The 21,003-nt window shown below is 34.8% G+C and overlaps 1 protein-coding gene across 1 annotated transcript in view; it reads right to left on the reverse strand.

The window, feature by feature from the left end:
* Nucleotides 1-3,484: 3,484 nt before the first annotated feature.
* The window catches only part of RPGRIP1L (RPGRIP1-like), a gene marked incomplete at its 3' end in the record, with an annotated part of 43,495 nt that continues 25,976 nt past the window's right edge, over nt 3,485-21,003 (reverse strand). Inside the window, exons 10-21 of the mRNA XM_010023880.1 lie at nt 19,438-19,544; nt 19,159-19,209; nt 17,754-17,933; nt 17,017-17,134; nt 15,539-15,991; nt 13,732-13,883; nt 11,189-11,555; nt 8,360-8,574; nt 7,565-7,648; nt 6,200-6,268; nt 4,704-4,866; nt 3,485-3,601 (exon numbers count right to left, since the gene is read on the reverse strand). Of these exons, the coding sequence (XP_010022182.1) occupies nt 3,485-3,601; nt 4,704-4,866; nt 6,200-6,268; nt 7,565-7,648; nt 8,360-8,574; nt 11,189-11,555; nt 13,732-13,883; nt 15,539-15,991; nt 17,017-17,134; nt 17,754-17,933; nt 19,159-19,209; nt 19,438-19,544 (2,076 nt within the window). The remainder of the gene's footprint in view (nt 3,602-4,703; nt 4,867-6,199; nt 6,269-7,564; nt 7,649-8,359; nt 8,575-11,188; nt 11,556-13,731; nt 13,884-15,538; nt 15,992-17,016; nt 17,135-17,753; nt 17,934-19,158; nt 19,210-19,437; nt 19,545-21,003) is intronic.

The raw sequence follows: 21,003 nt of genomic DNA on the forward strand, positions 1-21,003 counted from the left end.
ATATCTATATATATATATATATATCCTATATAGTGACTATAATAACAAACAATCACCTTAAAGATGAAGAATGGCAAATGCTCCTTTATAATCTTAGGCCCATAGTAGTCCTTGAAAATACCGACTTGTTTTATTAAATGTGCCACTTCCCCAGTTTCTTATAGAAGAAAAGCACAAAGTAACTAAGGTTAGGTCTAGACAAGAGTCAGAGAATACAAAGGATTAGTATGTCTGGCAGAGTAAAATCAAGCCAACCCAGCAACACAGGGTAAAATTCAAAACCTAGAAACTTAGTTCTCTAACTTCAGATTACACATTCACAGAATAAGCCAGTTTAAGAAAAGCACTGAGCATGCAGAGATCTCCCTGAAGTATACAAAAAGTACTCAGATCATGCGGAAAATAAACGTAAAGAGAAATCAAGACAAAATTTAAAATTGCAACACAAATATTTTTCTTTCCCCCCCCCCCACAATGAATGCAGATATTTCATAGAAGGAAATGCACTATTCAAGTAATTGTACAAAAAAGGCATAATAAAAGGAAAAATATTTATTGCTTTGATATACACCAGCTTTATGCTTTAAATCTCCTCACCTTTGCACAAACATGCTTCAATGACCAACAGAACCACAAGCAATTGGTATTGCTTTCTAACTGTCTTTAAGAGAAATTTTCATGTTGAAATTAATTTGACCCTGAGTTCTTAATTTATGGGAACTGATAATGACAGTTTTCAGCATCTGCTATTTGTGCACTTACAGTATCTACAACTAAAACTAAAGAGAGATGTAAACACACCTACAGAAAAATGGGACTGCCACCACATAAATATTTTTTGCCAGTAATTGCCCTATAGGCACATTTTAAGACAACTTGGAAGCTGACAGCAGTAAATTTTATTGTGCTAATTGAATACTATATTATCTCCTGTAAGGATACAGTGTAGACATACGGGTGAAAGGGAGCAGGGAATGGAAGAGAAAAGATTTTAGTTTATTTTTTAGAGTTTTTTTAAATATAAAGACCATGCCAAAGAAAATGCAAATTCCCAGTTTTGATGTCTATTTTGAGGATCTGAAACAAGGCTTTTAATCAATGTATTATACATCAAATTGATAATGTTAACTTCTGATTATTCAAATGTATGAAATATTCATAGAGAACTGTCCAAACTTTTACATTTCTCAGACTTCTTTTCTCTATTAATTATCATGCCTGGAAGCTTTTTAGTAAAAGCAGCAGCCATCAGCCTGACTGAACCTGACAAGCTAGCAAGGCCCAATTACACTGGCACTCTGTGGCACTTTGATGTACTGGAAACGAAAAGAGATAGGGGCAAATTGTATAGCACATTATGTTAATGACTTGATTTAATCCAGCCACTAAACTTTATGTAGCCTGTTAAAAAAGATGCTAACACTAATTACACCACTTTGGAAAGGAAAGAAGGGGACAAGCATTTCATACCGACAAAGTGAAGCTCATAAATGTTGTAAATGAAATGAAACAAAATGAAGTAATCTATGATTAATTATACATCATAGACAAGAAGAAAAAAGAAAGAAGTAAGTGGTACAGCTAAGTACTGGAAAATCTGTTAGATACTCTTTATGATCAACATATCTAAGAAATAACCATGAACTGTCTAATTTGCAACATGCAAAAAAGGAACAGTATGATCTTAAATGGCTGAAACAGTTTGGCACACAACTCAGATTTATATGATAATTAGCATAACGACCTCTAAAAATCACAAGTTTTATTGACAGTGTTTGATTACCAGCAGTATATTTATCTCAAAACATAAAAGGCAGAGATTTTTAATCTCAAAAAAACCCCCAAATTAGATCATAATTTTCACATGTCGTATTCTATAATTAACCCAAGATTTCAAACATAGCAATGCCTATTTTGACAATACGATTTGTATTGAACAAATTGTCTTAATAGCTTATAGCTTTTGTTGTTGTATCTGCCCTTCTTGAACATGCAGTTTGTTACCAGAGAAACAGATCAATGGACAAAAATAAAAATTAATGAACTGAACTGAGACTACACTCAAAATCCTCTCAGAATTGTTCTTAAATAATTTTGATAAAATAAAATACAGGATGATGAAAGAAGCAGATCAACCGTATCACAGTTTGACTTAATGATCATGAGTAGCAGTCATTTTAGTTCTCAAAATTACAGGTGAGATTTTTTTCAAGATTTTACATATAAGCAATGAATTCTGTCTTCAAAAGTACCTTCTGTGTCTTACTGCAGCATATATAAAGTAACAGCTTTTTGAAATCCCTTTTACAGCTTAAAAAAAAGGCATGATAATTCTCATATGAAACATTGCTTCATGTTACTAGTTACTTTGTAAGATGTCACACAGCCTTGAAGAAAGGCTTAAAAATAAATAAATAAAAAATTCAAACTACCTCTAGGCTATCCAACTGCAGAACATTAACGTTAAGACTGACATAGCAGTACACCCTGGTCCTTTAAAAGAAGGCTAATACAAAGCAGAGAAGTATTAACTCTTAGGATTTTAAGTGCTAGTTTCCTATTTTCTAAGATTGCTCAGTCAATGATAGATCTAAAAGTAGAAAATGTTCTTACTTTTTAGAGAACTATAGTATTGAAATAATACTCTAAGCAAATTTTCCAAATTTGTATTATGCTGTGTTATTCTGTATATATGACTTTACACTCATCAGTTGCTGGATTTGCGTAAGTACAGAAAACATTATTACTGTACATGCCCACAAATAAGAGAGAAAAGTACACTGAAGTGACTGGATCCTGTCTGTACCTGTACAAACTCTACTGAAAACGAATGTTCAGTTCTAAAACTGCTGGAAAGTCAGGAACAAAAAAAAATAAAAATCTATGTGGATGAACTAACTAACATATGCAAGGTTTATATGTTATTAACAATCCCAAGTTTATGCAGTTGCCCTTTCAACAACATTCAATCGAGCCAACATACTGGGATGAAGCACAGTGGGTAGCTAAGCATTACAGATTTACTACAGGCCGTGACAAGTGATATTATCCTCCCCTTCCTCAGAAAGTACTGCAAGAAGCAGAAAAGCCCATTTCCCCACATGAAAGCAACAGGTAGAACTGAACAAGACTAAGCTCTTTAGACATTCACATTACAATAGTTACCTTTTGTTAGGGAGGTTTTGTGCACGACTAATATTTGACTTTGGATTGAAACTAATTAGAAATGTCTAATTCTAAGAGTGCATGACAATAGTGGAAAAGATGACAACAGATTTCCCCATTAGAAAAACACCTACAAATCACATGCACAATATAGGCACATCAACTTTTCTTTTTCTTTGTGAAAAGGTGTCTACTTGAAATGGAAACAGGAAAACACATTCACTGAAAATGTCTTAGAATCTACCCTTAGCTATAAGCAAAGCTATTCTTGGAAGACATTAAGCTTAAAATAATTTTCTTAGACTTATCAAATAATTGCCATAAATTCTCTGACTCACCTGTTTAATATTCTTGGATAGTGGACATGAAACAATACAGTCATCGCTGTCAGTTATTATTGATTCAATGGCATCATTTTCTTGTCTATCATCTTGATCTGCAAAAATAGAATCAATAGAGTTAAATCCCCCTGTATTTGCAGTCCATCTGAGACTTACTGAGAAACCTGATAGCAATATATTTGCTTTTCTGACAAATGAAGTGTAAGTGCCAGGTAAATCTTCTCTTCCTTGCAGAAGATTAACACTGGCAAATCAATGACTTTTGCAGTCATCTAAACTGTATATTTTTCTGATTTGCTACAAAAAATAGTAATGTTTCCCAGATGAAAGTTGATGAGTGGAATGATATGAGTCCTGTGATGAACTGAAGTATGAACAACAGTTAGCTTTATATAAGAATATGGCCTGAATTTGTGGATTTTCTCTGACTATGTTTAACATTCTTCTTTACATGTGCATGGTGTACTTGTGAGTTTTTTTTTAAATAGATCTGTATAAATGTGCCTTATTTTCCAAAGCATTCAGATCTTTTTTCTCTGGAGAAAATTACTTATAAACACAACAGGATTCAACATTATGTTTTTCCAATTTTTCTAATGAATTCTTATGTTGAAGCTGCAAATAACTGAACATCAAATTTTAGTATCTTGCTTGTGCTTCAAACTTGGTACCATTGAATTGGTTTATTTAAATGATAAACATTTGAAGCTTGGAGGTAGAACAGGATGACCCTGCTTTTATAATCTTTAAATAAATCTGCCTCTAACAACTTTATTTCACAGATGTGATAATACATAGTATCCCTCTCACTGTCTGAAAGGATTTCCGATATCAGCATTGGCTGTTATCTGCAGACAAAAGAAGCATATTCATTAGAATAGTCTCTAGAACAGCACAGTTCTATGGGAGAATATAAAGACATTTAAAATAGAAGCCAGGTTTCCTTTAATATTTTATGAATCTAGGTCAGACACCAGATTTTTGCATTCAATTACAATACAGTTTCTATTTGGAAAAAAATAACACCACCATATCCACCATTCAGCTTCAGCTATAAAGTACACCAGAATATAATTTCTGTCATGAAGCTTCTCATAATGAGGCAGTTTCCACTGCCAGTAAGAAAAGTTTAAGAAAATTCAGAGACATAGATTTATTAAGAAAACACAGTTACTTATTCATAAAAATGAATTCTACCTTCTGGTTCCAATTCTTCAGTTATTTCTGTCTCATCTCCAGAGGTAACTGAGCTTTGGCTGGCCAACTGCCCCTCTGACAGATGTGAGAGGTCGTCTTTTTCCTGTTGAATTTCTTCAGCTATCTCCTTCACCGTATCATCCGCTGGCCTTTTTTGTTTAACCTCAGGTACCACATGCTATATAAAACCAGATAAACTTACAGTCTTTAGAGCACTCATGGTACAGTAAAAATTACTGAAGTTCAAAATTTGAAGAGAGTTATGGCTCACATTCATTATACATAGCCTCTGAACAATTATATTGCTTATGCGGTGCAGGAAACAATGAGAAGTTGTCAAATGCAGTAACAAATAATTGATATAGAAGACAAAATTCTCTAATGTGCTTATTTGTGAAAACGTAACTATTATAATAATTTGTTACCTGTCAACATATATACAGACTGTTATATTTCCAGATTCATTTATATTTCAGCTCTTTCAGTCTACAAGACTCAGCCTAAAAAACTCAAACCAAAACAAAACACCACCACCTTACTCAGTTGGCAGCTTTACAACTTAAATTATACAGTATTTTCTATTTCAAAAGCAAACTGAAATGATACAAAAGAGAACTGGCTTTGCTACAAAATGCAAACATGTTGTCTAAGGTAACCTATCTTTAGTGCATAAATTACTCTGAAGTTATCCTATTCCCTCCTCTTTGAGTACAATTACATAGAATGCTACCTCATGAATGAATATAACATTACAGACATGGCTTCTTCCATGGAAATTTACTGGAGACCTATGCGTTGTTTATTATCCAACAATTCTCCTCTTGGACTGAATTTTCCACACAGACACTGGTGTCTCACTTTCCACCCTCAGAATCCACGAGATAACTTTCAGCTGTTCACAGAACAGCCAGGTTTTCCAAAACTGAACCTGAAGAGTTATTTCTATTCTAACACACCTGGAACCACAAATTATTTCTTTTCTAACACCTCTGGAGCCACAAAAAGCAAAACAAGGTTAGCAAACACTTATGAGCCTTATTCTATAAATAAAGATTATCTTTGAAGTTTTCAAGCTGTAGAAAACTGACTTTAAGTCTCCTTTATGCTCCTCCTTGGCATAGATGATGTGTCACACCAACTGTGCTTTAGGCAATGTTTGGCCAGTCTTTTTAATTCCTTCAGTGCAATATTCCAAAGTTATTCCATTTCTTCTTCATTCCCCCCCCTCCCCCCCCCCACTATATAATGGTAATTTCGAGAGCAAAGACAAAATAAATTTCATCCAAACATTGAAGGAAGTAAGTAATGAGATTTCTCCCTTTCTAATGGCAAAAAAAGATTGTCATCACAAGGAATTACTTTTTTCATATTTCAGAGATGTTTTTGTGATCTTACTTTACAGTTTGGTTTTTGATGCATGGCTGAAGAAATAACATACGCATGGCGTTCAAACGTGAGGTATAATATAAACCCACAAAATCTGAATAATCTCATACCTCTGAAACACTTGGAACTCTCGAAGCCTCCATCTTCTGTGCAGGTTCCGCATTATTTTCAAGACAGCCCTAAATTATGGGTGAAATCAGGGGAAACCTTTAATATATAGTAGACAACACACAAAAGTAAGTATAAATTTACAGGCAAAGAAGTGTTTTGACAGGAAATTCTGTCCTCTTTTGCCTTCCTGCATTAGCATTGCTGCTTCTATCCTCTGCTGTGACACCTGCCTGTGAGCCTGGACAATTCTTACAAGCCATTTAGGCAAATCAAACCACTCCTTCCACTTACTAGTGAGTCTGCTTTTCTGGAAACAACTATTTGCTTTGGCATGTGTCACATCAATATCCAACAACTAGATTCTCTACTATTCAGAAAACAGACAGAAAAATGAAACAGGCTGCTCCTGTCCAGTTTTAATCTGTTGAACTTCTAATTCGCACACATCAGAGAAGCCCCATCTATTTCATTATTTAGTTCTAACTGTACTTTTGCCTCTAGCCAGGCAGTGAGGCATGGATTTTTAAAACATCTAGGGGAGCTATCCACCCAATAATGAAGATTTACTATGGAGACTGAGTAGCTGTCTCCCTCAGAAAATCCTAGTTTGTGAAAAATTGCCCAGCTTTGAGAAGTTACTGTTTGGACAGCTGAAGAGAAATATGTTGTGTTTTGACCTTATGGCAAACATTGCATTTTTCCATACCTAAGCTCTCAAAAAATTTGATTTCACCAACATTTGACTTTTTTATCATTATTATTTTTTATTTAATAAACACAAAAGATCTATTTAATTCTTATTTCCAGTCTATACTGTATGGCTCAAAACAAAGTTCTAGTTGCAGTAAACTAAATGATAGCAGAACCACCTGTGAATTATAAACTGATGTTAACATTGTTTTAACTGTGTGTCTAATCTCAGACAATGAACTGTGCCAAATTGTGTATCTCATTAGCACAACACTCAGTATCTGCTTGGATCAAGCTGGTTTCTTGAGCCATTTACATGTCCGTGCAAGTGGCACACTGTACAAAGACACTTTAATTACTAAGCCAGAAAGCTGAGAAACACAGTGCACAGACAGCTGATTTGTGCTATTAGAATCTGCCCTAGGTCTATGGGAGTTGAAGCTTGTAAGCTGTGGAGGACATCAAGCAATTCTGAGGGAGTCACACAAATATCCCTGTATTGTATCCCCCACCTATGTGCAGTATTATGCTGTCATTCATTGCCTGGCACATCCCAGACTTGTGCTGCTGAAATAATTGAGTGTTCTCGATTATTAGCTCTACAAATTGTCCACAATAAGACGTAAGTAGCTCTTCCTGCTTCAACATGCATGAGAAAAATACTTAAAATTTACTATCACCTGTTTTGTACTAAGATCCAGAAAAGATACTTTCTTCTCTGCTTGAGCTGCACGCTGCCTTCGTTTGGGTGTTGGTTTCTGTAACAAAATAAATATAGCTGAGGACCATTTATTGCCATATTCTAACCATCTTATTTTAAAGATGGTTAGAAATAAATCTTGAGGAGCCTCAAATTTTCTCAAAGCCAAATATGACTGCACTAAATTCAATTCTAAACAGGCAAGATGACGTAGATGCTGGTTTTGCATCTATGAGTGATTTCTAAGTAGCTATTTGATATGTTAGCACCATGCTCCAGACACCAGAATAACAAAGAATGTGGTCCAGATACACCTGTGTATCTACACATGTCTTGGGTCTGGCTGCTTAGGAGTTCTTTTGGCACAAAGCTACTCCAGCTGACTGGGTTCTGTCTGAGCTTCTAGGAGACCACAATAAAAATAGGTGATTTCTTGACTGTCATAAATTTCAACCATACGCCTGAAGTCACACAAGCATGTGACTACATTTTATGCAGGACATCTACATTGGAAAGAGAATTAATAAGCACTAAATTTATAGGGAAGACATTTAATGGTGGTTGTATCTCCTGCCTTCTCCCCCCACCCTTTTGCTAATCGTCTATCTACCAGTATAAAAGACTTTCAAAGTTTTGGACACAAGAATGATTTCATTTCCCAAAGGAAGTCGAAGATGGACAAATCCTGGTCACTGGGGAAGAACTAAGTGACCTGCTGGAACTGGTCTTTTATATCTCTTAACTTCTGTGAGTTTGTTAAATTACTTACCGTGATCAGTGAAGTAACAGAAGGAGATGGGACTGGAGTCTGAGTTTTTTCCTCAGGTAGTAATTTAGTTGCCATTGATTTCTCATTTTGAATGTAATTTCCTAAATCTGCAGCCATTGTTAATCCACTTGGTGGTAGGTAGACATGTTTCCATTTTAATTCGACTGTGATGGTACCAGCAGAATGTCTTTCAGAATCTGTTAGTTCAAAAATACCTGAAAATAAAATGCAAATATCTTGTCTAAATTATCTTATTCTATACCTATACAAGAAAATGCAATGCAAAATTAAACAAGATTCAGGAATTAAGTGACTCAAAAGTCTTAATTTTAGAAGCCAATAGTGTCAAAATGCCTAATATAACAGTGTGGACATTCAAGACACAGAATTTAAAAGGGACTGGACTACTGCATTAGTTCAAGATGTCCTGTATCTATTCCCAGATAATCCAATACCAGGTTATATATTCTTACTGACATCTTCCATATTTCTATAATTTACAAACTTCTGTTACAGAAAATACAAGTTTTAAAAATCTGTGAGTAGCTAAACCTATCAAAGAAGAAACACACTAAATTCACTTACAGATTTTCTCCTATTCTCAATTTACATGGAATAATTATAGAACCATATGTTTAAATTATCTTGTAGTTGACAATAAAATAATTAAGCAGCTTTTATATTATAAACACCATAGTAACTGATACCAACTTGCAGGGAGCAGTTGATGCAGAAGCTGCTATTCACACTGTAGAAAAATGTAGAAACCTCATGAAATTCGACAAACCCAAATGCAAAGTCCTGCATCAGCCCAGCACCAGTCTCAAACAGCAGCACAGGCTGGGGGCCGACTGGCCACAAGCAAACTTGAAAAGTAAGAGCTAGTCCTTTTTGACAAATATAAGTCAGTGAAGGTATGTCTTTGCAGCAAAGGATGCCAACTACACCCTGGCCTGTATTAGTAAAAAAAGACAGTCAAGCAGGTCCAGGGCTTTCATCATTTCTCTCCAATACCTATGAGATGGCACTTGGAATTTTGACCTCTCCAGTACAAGATACTGGCATTCTGGAGCAGGTCCAGTGGAGGGCTGCAGAGAGCTTCAGGGCACTGGAGCACATGAAAAGGCTTGAAGTGATCTGCTCATTCTTTAGAAGAGGAGGCTCAGTGGAGATCTTACTGCCACCTAATAGAAGAGTGAGGAAAAGACAGAACCAGAGGTGCACAGGAAGAGGAGTATAGCCTACAGACACAAGCTGGAATATGAGAAATCCTATTTCTGCTAGATAAAAGTATTTATTATGAGGGTGATCAAACATAATTGATTAGCAGTTAAATTCAGTCAGTCCTAGACTGATACATCATTCCAATTATAATTATTTATCAAATCATAATTATTCCATACCTGGGCCAGTACAGAGAACAAAAGACAGACTTAAAAAACTTTCTTAAGACCGTGATAAATGAATGTTTGGACGCAGGTTCTTTTGATTATTTTATTTTTTTTAATTGTGGATTTAAAAGAAAACATTCACTCCGTTCTCTTAAATCTCAGAAAATGTCAAGAGGGGAAAAAAATCCTATTATTACAATCCACTCTGTAAAGTACAGACTGGACCTTAGTTAATGGATAAATCACAAAACCAAACGCCACTTTAAAGTTTGAGTTAAAATGCAACAATACTGGAACATTCTGTTGTCTTAGTAAACAAGAGATATTAGAATTTTTTTTCTCTCCCTGGGTCTTTTATTTCTCTAATGTTTGAAGTTTAATGTTTATATTAAAAAAAAAATATTCATCAGTTCCAGAGCTGTGACAAAGACTTTTCACTAGCCATGACTTAAGTAACACTGAGATGCAAAATTTACTTCCAGGATCCCACTGGAGTTAAAATTCTGTCAGACAAGAATGATACAGGTTTATAGCATCACTGAGGTTGGAAAAGACCTCTCAGATGATGAAATCCAACTCTAAACATAACATTGCCAAGACCACCACTAAACCATGTCCCCAAGTAGCACATCTACATGTCTTTTAAATACCTCCAGGGATGGTGACTCCACCACTTCCCTGGGCAGCCTGTTCCAGTGCTTGACAACCCTTCCAGGGAAGAGGTTTATCCTAAAATCCAGCCTAAACCTTCCCTGGCAAAACTTGAGGCTGTTTCCTCTCATCCTATCACTTGTTACTTGGGAAAAGAGAACAACAGTAAAGAAACATCCTTTCAGGGAGTTGTAGAGAGCAATAAGGTTCGCCCCTCAGCCTCTTTTTCTCCAGATTAAACACCACCAGCCCTGTCAGGCACTCCTCATAAGACTTGTGCTCCAGGCCTTTCAGTACCTCTGCTGCTCTTCTTTGGACATGCTCCAGCACCTCTGTGTCTTTCTTGGGAGTCAGTGGCCCCAAACTGAACACCGTGTTTGAGGTGCAGCCTCACGAGTGCCAAGTACAGGAGGATTATTACTTCCCTTGTCTTGCTGGCCACACGATTTCTGATACAAGCCAGAATGCTGTTGGCCTTCTTGGCCACCTGGGCACAAGCTGGATCATATCCAACAGCCATCAACCAGCACCCCCAGGTCTTTTTCCACTTGACAGCTTTCCAGCTACTCTTCTCCAAGCCTGTAGCATTACATGGGGCTATTGTGGCCCAAGTGCAGGATCTGGCACTTAGGCTTGCTGAACCTCACACAACTGGCCTTGGCCCATGGATCCAGCCTGTCCAGATCGCTCTGCAGGGCCTTTCTTTAGTTTCATTCTTAAAGAGATTTAAAGAGATATAAAAGAGGATGTAAAGATTTTGTTAAATTTAAAGAGGTCTAACTCTTACCTGAGATAGATCTGTCATGTGCTAAAGAAATAAGAGGCACATTGGCCTTCCCTACATAAGCACCTTCTTCCGTTTCACCATCATCAAATACATAAAAGGTTATAGATTCTGATTTTAGGTATCGGTCTAAATCTGCATTCATTGGCACTTGGAAACACATATGGTCATCTATTTGTGGGTTGTTGTTGCTAGCAATGATGGGAGTATCGTGGTCTGCAAAACCAAAGAACTTGTAGACAACATAAGGATTTGGCTGAAGATGTTTTTTTCGGGATTGTAGATTGTTACAACATTTTATTGTAATGTGGAGTTCATTTAAATTGCCATCTGTTGAAGTGCTGACTTGGGCAGTTCTGAGTATCTGCTGCTTTAAATGAAAAAGAAGTTAAATTAAAACCATTAGAATTCTTATGCTGGCAAACTCTAAGGACTACATAAATAGAACAAATGACATTATTTCAACAACACTCCAACTACTGTTTAATTTTATATGTCAAAATACTACTTGTTCTATAAATTCAGCAACATCTCTTGGGTTGTTGGTATAAGGAAATACGAGGTTAATCCTTTCAGGTCTGTGATTGTTTGCTTTATTCTTCCAAAGTTTTATGATCTACGTGTCATTTGATTATCTACAAAGCAGTGAAGACACCAGTTTTAAGAGTGATTCATATCTAATGCCACTTTAAAGTGAAGGATTCTGACCTTGACAGTTATTCTGTGTCAAGAAATCTTTATATCTGTAGTCCCTTTCACATATGTGTACTTTTCAATAATTAAAATTGCACTGCAGATTCCTCTGTTTTTTATTTCCTCACAAATCTTTACCTACATAAACTATTTACAAAAACTAGAAATCAGCATGTGAAAAGTAATAATAAGTGTTTGAGATAAATTAAAAAACCCAATGAGATCACAGTTGTTTTGAACTACAGCTTTTTTGGACTACCTATCAGCATGGCTTGTACATACTGTGGAACCCATAGTTGGCAAACTGAGAAGTTCATTCTAATAAAGAAGAAAACAAATAATGTAACTATCTTAAATGAGTAATCCCCATCTATATCTCAAAAGGCTCTCCTTTTTTACTGTACTATATCACAGCTATTTTCATTAACTGTACATAATTATCTTGCTTGTGAAGCCAGAGTTCTGTCTAGTGTAAGGGGAAACATGTATCAATTTGATTTTGTGCATTATATTTTGGTTAAATAATCCACACTGAAATAGCTAATGTGAAAGCCAAACATGACAGTTTGCAACTTTAAGACTACTATTTCTGGCTACATACAGCATTGGGGAAAAAAAAATATAGCAGTTTATGTGCAGTTCATGTTTCCATGATTTCTGCTGCTATACAGGACAGAAATTTTTTTATGTATGTTTAACTAGTGAAAGCTTAAATTTTGGAACACACAACTGAAGCTACTTTTGCAGCTGCAGACTGACAGAACCCTTACCATAATGTAACCATCTGCTATAACTGTGTAACTTCTAGTTTCCATCATGAAACATTTCTGTAAAGAGCGGTGTTTCAAACAGTTCTATAGACGATGTTCTTAATTTCTGCCATTTTTCCTATTTTATTTTCTCCCATATAATCCATATATTTCAGTTGCCACGTTTGAATTGTAATTTTACATTAATTACAATAAAATGTGCTATTCCACATGCCTTACCTCTCAACCGTGTTTGGGTTAGCAACACAGCTAGAAATAACATACTCCAAACCAAAGAAAACTAAATCACCAAATCTGGCATTTAAAAAGAGCCAGATTTTGTAAGTTGCTTAAAATACCTTTGATTCTTTTAAAAATCAGATTTAAAGCAAATGTTACGAAGTTATTAAACATGAAGTTATTCTGAAATTGCCTACACTGACCTTTAATAGAATTCATACACTGAACATACTTCTCAGATTACATTATGGAATCCATTGCGATAGTATGATAATATAAATTTACATTATGGAATAATATAAAACTAATTAAATAAAAAATTAAAGTTACTCCAGACTTACAGTAATTTAAAAAGTTATAGGTAAAAAAAAAAAATAAAAAATTGCCCATTAGAAACTCTAAACTTTTTCAATTCATACTTTTCGACCTGATTGTTTTTATTTCTTAAACAATTGCTAAAGATTTCTGAGAGTCCCTTCTTTTTCTGCTGTGACTCTTAAACACGATTATACAGTGCGTTTTACATATGCATTACACAGTGCATATTATCAAAATCCTCTTCATTATCCAGATTAAAAAAAGCTGATCTGACACCCAGCTTGTTTAACATTCATCACTATTGAGCTAGAACAGAATGTTAACAAAATCTGGCACTTGTAGTTAAAGAAATTTAATATAATAATTTCAAATATTCTAGTGAAAATTTTAATTTCCTAGTGAATGTCATTCCACTGCTATAGAGACTTCACAGTTCAAGAACCTTAAACTGTTGTTAACCTTGAATGTATCAAGACTTAAACTACTTGAAATGAAAAAGTAATATTCAATAGTTTATTCTACCAAAACTATGAAGATCAAACTTACTTGGGATGGTTGCTCACGTTCCGTAAAATTGGTGGTTAAATACCCCAGAGCCTTTGATCTCTCTTTGTAGAGACTAATAGCTTGATCCATAGGAATTCGTAACCTAACCCAGTATTCTACGGTACCGTAATTTTGAATGTTTCCTTTGACTCCTAAGGAATAAACATATACATGATTGCATTAATTTTCTCTTCAACATTAAAGTCCTTAAGTCAAAAGCTAGGAAACGCCACAAACTGAAGATTAGTTACCTCACCACTATGTATTATGACAACATTTGTGACATGAGATATGCAGTTCATGTTAGGAACAGAAACAACACTTCCTCTGGCTCTATGTATCTAATCCAAAACTGACACATGGCCATTTTTTCATATTGTAATCTGCAAGATTTACTGCCCAAGTTATAGACTCAAGTTCTTTATTTTAGTCTCTATAAAGCAAATAAAGGTTAGGACAGTTTTGTATATCAACTGTTGGAAATACCCTATAAAGTGGTATGCAGTTTAAATGATTGCCAAAGTATCACTTTAAAATGGCTTATTAAACCAAATTTTGACCAAAGTGGGCAGTCAGAGGTGTCTGAACAGACTGATCTGACAAAATACTTCTAAAAGAAAAAGTAAGCAGTACAGAATATTAAATACTTCTTTAAAAAAAGGCTTGTCCAGACTATCTTAAAATTATTTACAACAATGTATTAAAGTAAAAAAGTGCACAGAACCAACGCCTCCAGAGATGATGCTCCTGTATGAAGTATTATTAACTGCAATCAACATCATTTGCACCTTTTTGATGCCTTGCGACTATAACATGAAGACCTCTGATTTACCACTTTAAATGACAACAACTGTAACCATTTCTTCCTTTACTTACTGATAAGGAATGAGGGGACGTATTTATGACATCTGGGCCAGATATAAGGTACTGATGTTTGACAGTCTTATAATGCAGAGGTGGTTATGTTTTGGTTTTTTGTTGGTGTTTTGTTTGCTTAGTGTATATCTTGCTAAAGAAATTGCACACCAAATGTAGAATAATTTAATTTCACTTAAACATATTACAAGTCTTACTGAAATTACTGTATGTCTCACAGTTGAATTAAGTGGGAACCCCTTAATTCAGTACTAGTAACAGTCTCAGAGGATGAAAGAAACTTGAGTTAAACAACTAAAACACAATTAATAATATATAAAATAATAAAGCAATATTAAAAAGAATATCAGTCAAATTTTAAAATACCTTCTCTAGAGTATTCATAGAGAAATTCTAACATATGAGTAGTACTACAAAGCAATCAAGTACAAAGCTCTACTAACTACTTTTCTCCATGCTGTTTTTGTATAATTTTGTTGAGTAAGGTCATACTATCTTTTATTAAAATTCTTTACATGTGTAAAGAATTTAATACATTCTTTACATGTTGTAACCCTTTGCAAGTAACATTTATATAAGACAAAGAACCACTTGCTATTTTCAGACAAGATTTTCTAATGCCATTTCCAACATGTCACAAACTTGTAACATCACATACTTCAGGATCACTGTATTAACACCACCTTTGTCTTCACCCATTGTGGGCAAAATTGCACCTGTCAGAGCTTTCCCACAACTATGGGCAAAATCACCAGAAAATGCTGCACATCCAACAGGAAATATCATGTTGTTGTTGAAACTCTTTTATTTTTCCTTTTGAAATAGTAAAACATGAATTCATGTTACTCAGTATGTACTTAATACTTAAATACATGTTATTGAATTGTCACAACACTGCATCAAAAAGGGTAATTTTTGATATGTTAATTACCAACTAAATTCGTTGTGCTGTAGATCTTCCCATTGTTTTCCAAGACTTCATGGAGCTTTAGTTGACATGCAGCAACTGTTTCATAATCTGTGCCATACGCATGATGAACCTCGAATGTGATGCTGTTTTGCTGTATATAGTGCAAAAAGCAGTCATCAGCCTGCACGAGGTACTGAGAAGTGAAGTCATATGATGGGGTATGCCCATAAACTATTGGGGTTGCCTGAAGTTCAAAGTCATAGAACGCGTAAGTACAAAAAGTTGCAGGTTCACAGACACCAAAAGCCTGCATGACTGCAGAAGAGAAGATCACTTTGCTGATATGAATTTCAAAAAGGTTCTCTCCTCTTTGCAAATATAAAGTTTCATCAAATTCATTGACTGGATCACCCGGCAATATTTCCGGTTTAGATTTATATGGCTTTGTACCATAGACGATATCTCCTAGTTGGGCTGCAACAAATAAAACAAAATAGAGCTATAACATGACCATCTTGTTCAAAAATCAAGTATAATTAATGACTGAATAAAGAGGAAAAAAGCATAATCCAATTATATTAACTATGTTACTTTCTTACAGGCGTTGCCAAAAAAGTAATTACACATTTAAAGTCATAGGTCTAGTGCTCATTTAGCACACTGACAACCACCAAGAATACCTCCACAGTGGAGCTACTTCAATATACATAAAAATAGACATAGGCCCCTAACAATTATTATCAGATTACTAGGCAGTTAACAGCAAAAATTCAGAAGTCACATGCAACAAATCAAATAAGTATCACTATGCAAATGCATAAAGAGACTAAAGATACATATTTTGGTAGGGTTGAACTAAATTTGCCAGGGGAAGAATACATTTGACCTCTATCCTCCGTAATATCCCGAGCGGACAGAATTATCAGCAAAGACCTTTACATGTTGCCCAGCCTTAGAGGTGGTAAACAGTGATCAAAATACATGCCTACAGAACTGGGACACAGATCATCATGCAGTTCTTTGGCACAGGGGATGCAACTTGGAGAGAAAACACGGGGGTTTGCAAGGTATCCTATTTCAGGCTTGCTATGCAGCGTTTACACGCTGAAGTAATTAAAACAACATTTTAAAGCCATCAGATTGAAATATTTCATTGGTATATTATACCATAACTTTGGGATTTTAGCAACATATGAAATGATTATGTAATGATAGGACAACAAAATAAAAAATTGACCATAAATGTCCATTAAAAAAAGTTTCATTCTTATTCATCAATAGCTACAGCATAAATTGCTTTGTTGAATTTTGTTTGATTAATAACTGTATCATTTAAGTCAATGACACAAAACACAGATAATTTTCCATGAAAGAACTGCCCTTTAACTACTTTTAAGAATAGAAAAATGTTTCAACTGAAGAAATTTGTAACAATAATTTGCAAGACATGAAATATGTATAAAAAAAAATAAACAGAGAAGAATGTACTTGGAAAATACCTTCTAGTTTTCTGATGCGTGCAGCTCTAATATCAAGAAGATGGACATACTGTTCCAGTTTTACCTCATAGTCTTTTTGTAGACTTTCCATCTTTTGTGTCACTGCTTCTACTTCATTCTGAAAAAAATGTGCATGTAAAAAGGACTTTTGAGGCTTGTCTGCATTAATGCTGCACATACTTTCGCCTACAGGTTAAAATACAGTTAGATTTGAGAAAAGAACATTTAAAGTACACAAAAATAGCAGCAACTGTTAATTCAGTAATACAATACGGCCATCAGTTGAAATTGCAGCAAAATCTAAAAACATTATTATGAAAAACAGACTAGTTAAGTTTTCAGAACAATGCTCCTTAGAAGTTTTTTTAATGATTTTGTTATTTTAAACTTGCAAAATAAGATCTGCAATTACCCAGCACAAGAGAGTAAAAGCAGGGTGTTGTGGAAAAGGAAGCTTATTTGACAAGTACACTTACTATTTCCCTTGTGAGAACCTGACAAGAGCTCAGAGAGAATTCCTAGAAGGGGCTCTGATCAGGCTGGGTTAAAAGACTAAAGTAATTTGGATCTCATGCTTTTAAACAATGCTTTTAAAACCAGCAAATCTTACGTTAGGTTACTACAAACAGACTGGTTCTGTTGCTGCATTTGCAAGTCTTAATTATGAAAGGTTTTAGAGCTACAAATGTGCAAATGTTATCATTGGGTTATTTTCCACTGTGAGCAGAATTTAGTACCTGGTAATCTTTGTTAATTTTGTGCTGCAGAATTAACATATTTCTTGTCTTTTCCAGTTCTTGCACTGTTTCCGCATGTGTTAACTGCAGCTCCCGCATGGAATGCTCTAAATCTTTATGGTTATCATCTTCCACTTTTTCCAAAAACACAAGATCCCCATTTTGCTGCTGCTTTTGAACCTGGAGCAAGTTTTAAAAATTACTAAAACACACTTCTGTAAATATATTTGGATGTATTTGTGTTTGGTTAAATGTAACACTGGGATATAGTTTTGGAAGAACAACAAAACAGTAAGCGTAACTTGGTAAATCCTGAGTATGTGGTAACACAAAAAACCATGAATAAGGTAGACCAGCATCAGGACTGTATTCCGTAATGTCATTTTGTGATTATCAGGAATCAACTAACATGTATGAGATATTCAGAAGCAATCACTCCTGCCTATCCAGTGAAAATACGAACCCCTTACTATATATGCCTTTTATATAATTAATAATCCTGCTTCAGTGAATGTATAAAATCTGTGTTATTATCATCAAGTCTACATTGTTTTTGTTATTAGTATGGGAGTTCTAATTTTCATCTGGGTTGTTTGTTTTTGGGATTTGTTTGTTTTACTTTATTTTGTTCATTATCTTTACAGAATTACCATTTGCATTTCATTAGCAGAAAAAGATACCATTTATAGTAAACACTTACTCAAGAAAATAAATCCTAAGTCCCTGGAACAGAGGAAACTTAATGCACACTTATGTTTTCACTGATGTCTTCCCCTCATCCCACTTCATTTTCAAATTGTACCAGAGGAAAAAAAATATAACATTTTCTGACTATTTTTGGCTTTCTGTTTTAATAAACAAAGTTGCTAAGCATTGCTGTATTGTATTTTACAACTTTCATGCTTATAGTACGCCCCACAGAGTACTAATAATTAAAAAAGAATTAATAAAGAAAAACATTTTTAAAACATTATAGGAAGAACAAGCAGGTGGATAAGTCATTTAACTGAGAAAAAAAGAGGGTTTTTTTTCCAAAAAAGTGCTTGTGGATCTGGTTTCATTACAACATCAAAAGTTAATTAATTATCTACACAAATCTAGATCTCATCCTGGCAGCTTTTTCATCTTCCCTTCTGCTTCATTGTAACTGAAAAATGACAAAAGCACACTTACTAGCTTGAAGCATTAACTACTGAAAGATGCACAAATAATGCAGCCCCTGAAAATCCTAGGCATTGTGTAGAAAACATTTAATGTAATGCTCAACCAAGGCTTTAAAAAAAAAAAAAAAAGGGAAAAAAAGAACTAGTGCAAAATACAGACAATCATAGAATGGTTTGGGTTGGAAGGGACCTTAAAGATCAGCTAGTTTCAACTCCCTGTATGCTCATTCTTTGTTAGGTACCTTTATATGCAAGAGGGCTTCACCGAGTTCTGTCACATCGATATCACCTTCCTAAAACAGAAATACTTAATGAAAAGGTGTTATCAGATGTGAATGGACATTAAAAAATACGTTCAGAATAACAAGATGCATTCTCACTAGACATGGTATTTTGCTTGATATCATGAATAAAAAAGCACTTATATTTCTGTATTCTTTTACTTTCAAGAAGTATTTGTGCTATGCATAAAATACAGAATGGGGGTTCTCGCTCATATTCTAAACAGAAATAGAGTTCACCTTGGTCAAAAAGTTCATGCGATTTTTCAGTTCATCTAGCTGTTGCTTATGTTCCAGGCAGCGTAACTGCAGGTCTTTGTTCTCTTGCATCAGCTTTTCCTTTTGGTCTTAATGTCAAAAAAAAAACCAACAAAATATTTTACTTAATTCAACATAATTATAAAAATTATAAACTTACTTTTTCGTATTAACTAATGCATGAATTTTTAATTTTTAAATGTAGAAACTGATTTATTTTGTATAGGGAAATCTTTAGTATTAACAAAGACAGGGATAGAAAACTACTTCCCTTTGATCTGGTATAGGTGTATGTAGTAAATAAAAAGCAAAATATTCTTATTTTCAATAAAAGGGAACCTACAATGGGAAAAATCTACACTTCATGTATTTCTAAATAGAAAGATATGCCCAACTGAGTACAGCTTCCTGTTTTGGACGGAGGGAGGAAAGAGCGAAGTACGGAGTATAAAACTTTGTCAATCTGAATGACTAAACACCATTAAACTTACCAGCAGAGGGCTACACAGATTCTACACAAATACCTATTCATGCATAGCTACATCCACAATGATTGCTCAGTAAGATGTGAGAAAAAACTTAAGTATTAGGTGGAGTAATTGAGTTGTAACAACATACCTTCCTTCACGTTAGAAATTTTCAAAAGTAAGCTTTTCTCGGAATCATTGAGGTTTCTAGGAAACAAAAGTGCTCTCTCACTCTTCTCCCTGGACAAACTCCTTATTCTCTTGATAACAAAGTTTTTTTGCTCCTTCCATTTCTTTCCTGTGCTTTCCTGAAAGTCTCGAAGTTATATTCTCATACCATGTATTTAACTACTATGATCTCATATTTTAGATTAGAATGATGTAAATGTTAACTGTCAACCTGAGGTGCAAGTATTTGCCTTTGTAATTCCCATCTGCACTCGTGGGATTTAAGAATCTATTCTACTGCTTTCAACCAAACAGTCCACAGTATCTTTTTAATGCTGGAATCTTTTCTGTTGACCCTTAGGGCACAACTTAATTATTTTTACAGAGTAGCTTTGCAGTTTAGAGGCTTAAACTCTGCAGGAAACAGGTGGTTGAGACACCAGTCTCAAGGGTTTTGAAATGTTTAAAAAACTGACATCAGGGTAGTTTTAATTTTGCAGTTCATATATTAAATGACATCTTCACTAAAAATGAATCATCTATTATGCCACTGCTCCTATACACAGTAGCCTGACTTGTACATGTGTTGGACCCCACAAGAGTCACTTTCAATTCAAACACATCATCACCAGTAAGGTTTTAATTCTCTGCAGTTATGAGGAGAATGCAAAGCATTTGTGCAATTGAGAAGAAAACATAATTAAACCCACTAAAGACTAAAAATTCACAAGTGAATAAGAAAACAATTGCCTTGTCAATGGGCAGAGAAGGCAGGCCTTCATAAAAGATGGTGAAACACTTACCAGCAGTTGAGTCTTCTGGACTCACCCAAACAATTTACCCAAAAGACCTATGTCTGTTGAGAAGTCTCCCACAGAGAAAAAGGGCCCCTCATACTGATGTTTCTTTTCCC

This window comes from Nestor notabilis, unplaced genomic scaffold, assembly GCF_000696875.1.
Source record: "Nestor notabilis isolate BGI_N333 unplaced genomic scaffold, ASM69687v1 scaffold2541, whole genome shotgun sequence".
Classification (NCBI taxonomy): domain Eukaryota; kingdom Metazoa; phylum Chordata; class Aves; order Psittaciformes; family Psittacidae; genus Nestor; species Nestor notabilis.